The sequence below is a fragment of the Apodemus sylvaticus genome, chromosome 1, assembly GCF_947179515.1.
Source record: "Apodemus sylvaticus chromosome 1, mApoSyl1.1, whole genome shotgun sequence".
Lineage (NCBI taxonomy): Eukaryota > Metazoa > Chordata > Mammalia > Rodentia > Muridae > Apodemus > Apodemus sylvaticus.
In genome coordinates, this window is record NC_067472.1 from 62,601,571 (window position 1) to 62,610,877 (window position 9,307).

Genomic DNA, 9,307 nt, shown 5'->3' on the forward strand with positions numbered 1-9,307 from the left:
GTGTGTGTCTGTCTGTCTGTCTGTCTGTGTGTGTGAGTGGGTATCAATGGGTGTGGGAATAAGTATGTCATATATGAAGGATAAAGACCTCTGGGCCAAGGTGTGTGTTGAGGTGTGTTCACACATGTGAGAGGCTGTATTTGTGAGGGCCATTAGTATGTGCAAGCATGGAGTTTTGAGCTATGTTGGCATATGTGCATACTGGGTGTGGACAAAGATGCTCTGCTTGGTCACACTTCACCCAGTCTCCTTTGTGCCCTGCCTGCTGTCTTGTCCCTGAACTTCCTTGTACAAAAGAAGGAACCTTGGGGCTGGAGAGATGTCTCAGTGGTTAAGAGCACTAACTGCTGTTCCAGAGGTCCTGAGTTCAAGTCCCAGCAACCTCACAGTGGTTCACAGCCAGCTGTAATGGGATCTGATGCCCTCTTCTGGTGTGTCTGAAAACAGTGACAGTTGTACTCACATACATAAAATAAGTAAATAAATATTTTTAAAAAACAAAAATGAAGAAACCTCACTACTAAGTCAGGTCAGCAAGTCCCTCTCCTGACACCTGAGTGCCCTCATGTGTTTTTAGGGTGTGTCCTATTGGTTGAGATCAGATTGTGTCCTGCCATACTCTGTATTATGCACATTAGAAAATGTTTTAAAACTTATTTTTATTTTATGTTCATTGGTGTTTTGTCTGCATGTACAGAGAGATGTGAGCTGCCATGTGGGGTGCTGGGAATTGAACCTGGGTCCTCTGGAAAAGCAGCTATTGCTCTTAACCCCTGAGCCATCTCTCCAGCCCCCTGTGTTTTTGTTCTCAAGACAGGATTTCTGTGTAGCCCAGGCTCTCCTGGAACTCGCTTTCACAGTGATCAGCCTGCCTCTGCCTCTAAAGTACGTGTGCCACCATGCCCAGCTTGGTTTTGTTTTTCTAAAGAAACAATGTTGTGTGTTGCCCTGAGAGATTACTTTTATCTTTTTTGTTGTTGTTGTTATTGTTTTGTTTTGTTTTTGGATTTGGTTTTTTTGAGACAGGGTTTCTCTGTATAGCCCTGGCTTTCCTGGAACTCACTCTGTAGACCAGGCTGGCCTCAAACTCAGAAATCTGCCTGCCTCTGCCTCCCATCAGCCCGGCACCACACAGGGCACAAAGATGGATAAATAACACTCAGTAGAAAGGGTAATACTGAAAATGTATTGCAGTGGATTGAGACTGTAGGGTCACACGGGCATATTAAATTTATACCAGAGAAGCCAGACCCGAGAATTCACAGACCAAGCCATTCCTCACCCAGACTTCCTAAAGAGGTAGAGACCTAGTACAGGGTAGGATGGCAATGTCCCTTCTGCCCCAGTCATCCAACCACCCAGTGTGTGTGTGTGTGTGTGTGTGTGTGTGTGTGTGTGTAACTGACAGGGAGAGAATATCTAACTGTCTCAGGGGCTTCTGCCCAGTTTGGTGCCCACTGTTGATGGCTTATTCAATTGCTGTCCCCCTGTTCTTTGTCTGGGCCTCCATCCACCTGTCTATCCGTCGGCTCATCTGCGCCCTTCACTTCACCTCGCCCCTACTCCTCCGCTCTGACCATACCACAGGCCCAATGCTACAGAAACCACTGCAGCCTCTGCAGCCTTGCTATAGCTCCATCCCGCTCTTTATCTTATCACTATAGAGACTCTGAGAGCCCTTGCAGCTTCCCGGTCTTGGCTTCTCAGGACTCTGAAACTTCCTGCCTCTTTAAACCTTTGGAGCCATTATGTAACATACATATATAGATAGGGCTATAGATAGATATATTTACTGTGTGGTGTGTGATCTGAGAGTCAATATTAGTAATTAAGATCGGAATGAAAGAACCTGTGTTTGCCTTGCCAGGCTATCAAGGAAAGAAGGATTATCTGGCAAATGCTGCCATTGAAATGGCCTTACCTTGTGAATATACTGCTACTAATCAATACATTCTGACATTGTGGAAAGACACAAACGTGTTTGTCTATGTTTCTCACTTAGCATATTGAGGATACCACCCAAGCGACGTCTAATCCCCTAGCCTGCCTACAGAAGCATCATGTGAGGTCTACTTAGCCGGAGACCTCCACCCGAGTGTCTCAATCACTGCCCATTCCTGCCCCTTGCTTCTATGTCCCCTGCCCCTGACAGACTAGCTGAGCCTATCTCCCCTGCAAGGTATGCTGCTGGCCCTAAAGCTGGTTTGATGTTCATAATAGACTCTTCCCCACTGGGCTGCAGCCATGATCAGTGAACAATTTTTTTTTCTTTAATGCTGTGTACATGAGGGACACAGAGCATCCAGACACATCACCATACAGTATATTTACAGCCCTTTGTGTGTGTGTGTGTACGCATGTATTTCCCACAGGAACCAGAACAATGTGTATTGGGATGCACACCCAGATGGGGTTTACACCACCCTCTGTTGGGGTGCACACACAGATGGAGTCTGTACCACTGTATGTGTTGGGGTACATGCACAGATGGGGGCCACACTGCTGTCTCATGGGGTACATGTCCAGATGGGTTGCATGTGCTCTCTGGAGGGTGAATACTGCCCTCGGGGGCCTGGCAAGAGCTGACTACATTCCCTGTCTTTCATTCAGGGTACTGGCTGCGACTGCCCTGCCTCCGCAGTCTTCCTGGAGGTGTCTGTGCACGAGCCCCTTCCTCTATGAATACCTCGCTGTGCAGGGCTCCGCGTCTTGATCCAATTTCTGTGATTTATATTTTCCATAATTCTATTTGGTCAGGACTTTCAAATTTATTGTACAGTTGTGTTCTGTGTTCCCTGTAATATAGGAGAACGCTGTTTGCAGAGCTTGCTCCCTGTGGGAAACGTGCTTTCCTGCATTCCTCTCCCCCCTTGATGTGCTAGCTGGAGCTCCCCTCGCCTCCCCCCTTTCGGGGTGTCTGCAACGTCTCCAGGCAGCCAGCCTTCCTCCCTAACCCTCCCGAGGCTGGGCTGTTTCTTCTTTAAACAGTGCTTTTTTTGGGCTGCCCAGGCAGCTTTCTAACATGGAGGGCTCACTCTGGTGCTGAGGACAAAGAGGGTCTAGGAATTAAAAGCCTCTGAAAAGAACAGCTACAGACCAAGTTCTGGAGGTGCATTGGGGTGCAGGACTGTGTGCAGTTGAGCTGTAGTTGCTAAGAGCAGTAAGATACCCTGAGTTTTCCAGGGCTGTTTTAAGGTGTGCTCCCGTGATGCTCCTGTCCTGCAGCACTCCCAACATTTCCCTTATGCAGGATAACACAACACATAAACAGTAGAGGGGAGTCTGATAACTTTATTCCTAGACCCCAGAAGGTGAGGGCATTGCAGCAGGGTGGGCCCTGAGTTCCCCAAAATGCCTGGGCATGAGAGCTCTGGAGAGTGCAGAGCTGGAATAAGGGGCCCTGGTGGGAGCCAGGGTTGATGGTTTCTGCTGCTGTGGTGCACCTCTCAGATCTTTTACTTCCAGCGCCCACCGACTTTGCCCTTGGCTGTGGCACCGGCCTTCTTGCTGCTGCAAATGGGAAGAAAATTGTGTTTAAGGGTCAGAGAGTCCAGCCAGCTAAAGGAGACCTTCAGCTCCTGTCTTCCCGAGCTGTTGCCCCCACTTCCAGTGCACACACCTCGTTCCAGCCTGAGCAGTGGGATCTGACTCACCTGCAGTAGGCCTGACAGGGCCTGGGCACTAGTGTGGTTAGGATAGTGTTAGCTGGTTACCTGGGCTCACCTTCTGTTCTCCTGCTTCGGCCAGGGGAATTACTGCAGACAGACCCATGCTATCCTAGCTTTGAAAAGCCTGTGCCTTTCAGGATGGCGGCTAAGGATAGCCAGTTCCAGGACTTAGGGACCTCATTACCTGAAACCCTCTGTACCCCAGCAAGCTGGAAGCAGGGTACGTGCTGTGTGAGGCTCTAGGCTGGCAGGAGGATGGAAGCCCGTGAGCTCTGAGCTACCCAGTGGGATCTTGGGCTGGTGATGTGGCCTCACGGGCCTTCTTGAGCACCCTGACACATGCATACACCTATGTACACATGGCGTTTCATCAAACCAACCTGTCATGATCCTCCAGCCCACCCAGTAGAGATGGGAGCCAATAGCCCCTTCCTATAGTATGGAAGGAGGGAGAAAAATCCCAAGAAACAGGAAGTCTAAACAGCTCCAGTTGATTTTGTTCTTAAAATGGGACAACCCCATATCCAGGGTAAACATCCGACACCTAGTATTATATCAAACTAAGAACCCGGTCAGGGGTCACTGTTGTAATAGGTCCTGGAGTCCTGTGGGATCTGATTCTTTGTGTGGAGGGGTTCCCCTCCTGAGGCATCGGTTCATTTATTCATTCATCCCTTCTCCACAACCCCTTCCCCTTTCTTCCCATTTCCTATCTCCCAAACTGGCCTTGAAACTTACTCTGCAGCCTATCTTGAACTTCTGATCTTCCTGCCTCTGCCTCCCTCACAAAGTTCTGGGATTATGGATGTGCTCTAATGAAGGTACTGAGATCCAAATAAGGACCTGTGCCTCCTGCACAAGCACTGTACCTACTGAGCTGTACCCTCGTGCCACCTCTATTTGTTGTTATTGTTACTGCAATTGTTATTGATTGAGATAAGCCTTCATGTAGCCCAGGCTGGCTTGATCCTGCTTCCAACTCTGGAGAGGCATGGAGGTTGCAGATATCATTACCACATCCTGTTACAGGCTCGTGGCTGGTTAGCACATCACAGAAGGGGAATGTAACACCACCTCCCCACCTGGCATGTCCTGCATGCAAGAGAGGAAAGAGCCAGTGGGTCCCAGGACCCCGTTAGTCTTGTTACTGCTCTGCTTAGGGCTGGCTACCAGGAACCCTCGTTCAGGAACTGGCTAAAATGTCAGGGTTGCGGGTGGCTGGCCCTGGGGACTCTAGGCCCAGCACAGAGCAAGAATGGACTGAGCTACTTACTGCTTCTGGGCTTGGTCAATTCGGCTCCTGAGAGTGGTGATCTGTAACAACACAGGTGACTTACTGTGACAGAGATCTGGGAAGCCCAGCCAGGCATTGGCTAGGGAACGCATGTCTTCACCACAGGGCAGGCCAACTGTGGCATCCCCACTGTATTCTCACTGCAGGGACACAGCCTCCTGTACCATTTTCCTTACTGTCTCCTGGCTCCTTTGTGGGAGGGCACTGTTCTTTGTCCTTGGACTGTGTCTTGACTTGCTCTCTCTAGCTACCGCACACAGCAGCTCCCAGCTGGCCACTTACCTTGTGGCTGCGGCAGGAGGCAGGCAGGCAGACAGAAGGGACAGGGTGGAAGTAAGGCCTTTAGACCTCTCTAAGTTCCACCACTGACTCCTGATCCTGACCTTTCTGCTCCTTGGTCCATGGTGCCTGCTCCTGACTTGGTGGCTCACAGGCTCTGGCACCAAGTGAACCTCTGAGAAGGCAAGGGCCTTTCTTTCTCATCTGCCAACAAGAGCATCGGGCCGGCCTCATAGCCACCAGCAGAAGTCAGGAGGGAGGAGCTGGGACAGGAGGGAAAGACCCTTTGCCACCAGTGTCCTCAATGACCCAAGTCTTTGCCATGCGAGATGCTAGCTGAGCATTGCACACCCACAAGCCTGGCCTATAGCAGGCTCTGCCTACTCACAACTTGGCCAGCATCTCCACTCTGGCCCGGACAGTCATGATCTAGAAAAATCAAGATGGTTACCAGGTTGGGTGGGCAGTTGAGGCTTCAAGGCCCTGATATGTATTGGGCCAGTTTTCTGATGAACAGGTAGACTCTTTGAACACAGGAGACCAGATATGGGCAGAATATATCTGGAGATTATGGGTTTCTGACCCAGCTACTGTTGCTGAAAAGAGTAGCCTGGCCTCTGGTGGATCCTTCTTTGAACTAGCTTCTGGGGTAGACTTGAGGCTGAGGGATGAATCTCTTTCTAGGGATGGCCAGTGATGGAGGTGTGGAGACCAAGGCTCTTCAACGTTGAGCAACTAAAATCTATGTCATCTACCCAGAGGTTGCAAGAAGGTTTTAGCTCATCTTCCCAGAGATTGGAAGAAGGAGCCAGGATTCATTGATTGTCTCTCTTGATGGCTGTGGAAGATGCCTATGCGTGAGTTCCTACTTCTCCCCTCACTGGGCACTTGGAGGGCCAGGAGGGAAGGACAGCACTGATTTTCCAGCGAACCCAAGGTATTTGCATTTGCCCTAAGTACAGTAGGCACCAGGACAATATCCTTCCCTGAATCCATGGTGCTTAAGAACAAACAAGCTTGCTTCTACCTCATCACTCAAGGAAGGCCCTGCCCCATTTCTGTAACTCCTTACCTTGCCCTCAATACCTATGAAGGTTGCAACCTCATCCCAGATGCCCTGACCCTACCTTGAGCCCCCAAGAGACACAGTACTGAACTCTCTTTTTCAGTTCAAAGGAATGTTTGAGTCACCCTGGCTATATGCTTGCCTTCCCTGAAGAGGCAAATGTCATGGGAATCTCAGCAGTTTGAGAACACACAACACTTCCATCTACAGCACTGGCCAATTCAGATGCAGGGCCCAAGCTGATGGATCAGGTACCTGCCCTGAAGGTTAATCTTCAGTAGTGGCCCCAGTGTGGAGCCAGGTCTCAAGGCAAAGGCAGGACCAGAGTATGACTGGGATGTGGGGAGAGAGTTGCCTCCCCCCTCCCCAGAGTAAGACTCTGCAGGCCCCAGAGCCAGAGATGCCTGGACTCACATCATATTTCTGACGTTTCAGCTTCTCCCCAAACTCGAATTTGTCAGTCTCCAGTTGGTACAATGTATCCCAGAGTTCCTTGGCCTTGTCCCTGGAAAATGGAATAAAAGGGGGTTTGATGGGGTGAAGCTAGAAAAGCAGGGCCCAGGACCTTGCTTCCTCCTCCAGCAATCACAGAGAGCTGTGACTCAGTTCTCTGGGGGAAAGGCCCGGCATGATTTGGAACCCCCGCCCCCCCACCTCAGCTTGTCATCACTAAGATGGTCGATGTTCAGAGGCTTGCGCCTTTCGGCAAGAATCTTCTTCTTCATTTCCCGGGCTGTCTGTTTCTTGCCTCTCTTCTGGTCAGCCTGGGGAGGAAAGAGAGGGGATGAAGGGCCCGGTCTCAGAAAGGTATGTGGGACAAACACCAGCCTCACCTGAAGGCTCTGGGTTCTGGTTCACTTCAGGGTTCTGAACGTGTTCCTTACCTTGGCCAGATAGCTGCTGTAGTTGGCACCCATGGAGGACAGAGCCTTTTTCTTCTTCATGTCATCTTCAGCTCTCCTCTTGGCATCCTCCTCCTCTCTTCTGGCCTTCTCCTCCTGTGGAGACCCCACCCCCACCTCAAGATCCTCAGAGGCTGTCCTTTGAGCAGAGTTCCAAGACTAGCTCTGGGCTTACAACCTCCTGGAAGGAAGTTGCTCTTTTTCTGTGTTTCTGCAGAGCAAGAAGCATTAACCTGGTAGCTCTGATTGCTGGCCCTAACAGAGGGCCCAGTATAAGGAAAATCTAAGACCCTGGGCTTTTCTGGATACATGGGCTTAGGGGCGGCAGGATGGTACAGTCCTTACCGCCAGTCTGTTCTGGCGTTCCCTCTCCTTCTCAGCGCGGATTCTTTGCTGCTCTGCCCTCTCTGCACGGCGCTTCTCCTGCAGCCAAGAGGGCAAACTGGTCAGCCCTTCCCTGTCACGCTCAATCCCTGTGGAGTACCCAGCAGCCTCCTAGGGCAGCAGTGCTCACAATTCTTTCTTTAAGTGCAATTAGCTCTTCTTCTTCTTTCTTTCTAGCTTCAAAGTGGCTGTCGATGAGGGCCTGCAGCTCCATGAGGTCCTTGTTCTGACGCTTCTTCTGGATATCCTGGGGGCGAGAAAAGTTTCTACCCCTTCTTGCCAGCTTGGAACCTACCTCCAGCTAGGGACACCTTCTGCCAGATCCCTACTGCTGCTGCCCTCCTGAAGCTCAGTATGGCCTTGACCATAGGGTCAAGGTACTACCCTTCCCATGGAGGAATCTAGGTCCTAGCTGATCATGAAGCCAGCACCATTCTTGAGGTGACCTGGTTCAGACTTGGCTCTGTCATCCTCAGAGATAGCTTCTTGGGCCTGGCAGAGAGGAAACCATGAGATTAACTTGCTGAGCACAAGGATAAGTGCTTGAACAAATAAATGGACAGATGAATCGGTGGTTAAATGGGAGACAGTTGAGAGATGGGATGGGCTGACTGGATGGATTTGTGGGTGCAAGAATGTATGGAGGGAATGGGAAGGGGTGCCAACTTTCTGGGGTCTAGGAGTGAATTAGGAGAGTGTGGCCTAGAGTTGGGCTGCCATCGGTCTGGCTGCTTGAGAGGATATGACCGGAAGCCTAGCCTAAAGTCCAAAGAGTTTGGGATGAGGGCGATCTGGACCCCATAAACTTACATCGAAGTCTACTTTCTCCCCTTCCGGGATCTTAGGAGCAGTAAGTCTGGGGAAGAGACACAGAAGTTGTTTCATAAGCAAGGACAACATCCCACAGAGGAGCCCAGCCAGCCTCGAATCTAGGCTGGCCCTCCTTCTCTTTCTTGCACCCTGGCACCCAACAGAGCGGGTACGTCTCAACTAAAGCAGTGCTTCCTAGCTCTTTGTTCTTGGGTTTCTAACCCATGCCCCCTAGAGTAGTTTGCCCCTTCCTAGAAGGTATCACCCTGCTTGTGCCCATCTCTGTTTTGCTCACTGCTTCATGCCACCTCTTTCTCAGACACACAAACAAATGCAGCCAGATCCTAGCAGAAGGCAGGGTGGCTGGCTACCACAGGCCCTCCAGGGCCAGTGACTGGCATCAGCTTCTGGGGTGAGACCTGTCCTGTGGCTCTGGACACTTTTAGTCTTTCTTTCTGAGTGCTCAAATGAACGAGAGCCTGTAAGGGGAAAAGGAGCCCCCAGCCCGCTGGCCGGCCGAGCGACCCCCTCCTCCTGCCAACACATTCCAGATGGAGCAGGGAGCCCAGACAACCGCGGCTTTTAGAAGCAGGCCACAGAAGAAAGGGGAGCGGAATAGCGATCAAAACCTGGAGAGGGAAGGGATTTTTCTAAGCTCTGAAGCCCCAAAGTTCCCTCCCAGGGAAAGCTGTGCAGATGATGTTGTGCAAATGAAAAACTTATGTATGTGGGGAAAAAAAGAGCAAAAATTGAAACGCAGAGGGGGAAAAAAACAGACCGGGGGAAAAAAAAAACCTTTTCAGCAAATACAGAGAAGATTTATATCCCTGAGTAAACGGACGATTAAGCAAACACGGAGACGTGTCAGCCACGAGATAAACGAGCAAGGGGCACAAGCCACTGA

At 50.7% G+C, this 9,307-nt stretch overlaps 1 protein-coding gene across 1 annotated transcript; it reads right to left on the reverse strand.

Annotated features, from left to right (window-relative positions):
- Positions 1-3,321: 3,321 nt before the first annotated feature.
- Tnnt3 (troponin T3, fast skeletal type) lies at positions 3,322-8,447 on the reverse strand. Its single transcript, XM_052194965.1, has 8 exons — positions 8,404-8,447; positions 7,724-7,840; positions 7,555-7,632; positions 7,192-7,305; positions 6,962-7,071; positions 6,722-6,812; positions 4,942-4,982; positions 3,322-3,510 (listed from the first exon to the last, which is right to left on the reverse strand). The coding sequence occupies exons 2-8, from the start codon at positions 7,805-7,807 to the stop codon at positions 3,456-3,458; spliced, it is 573 nt and encodes a 190-aa protein (XP_052050925.1). The 5' UTR covers positions 7,808-7,840; positions 8,404-8,447; the 3' UTR covers positions 3,322-3,455.
- Positions 8,448-9,307: the final 860 nt, after the last annotated feature.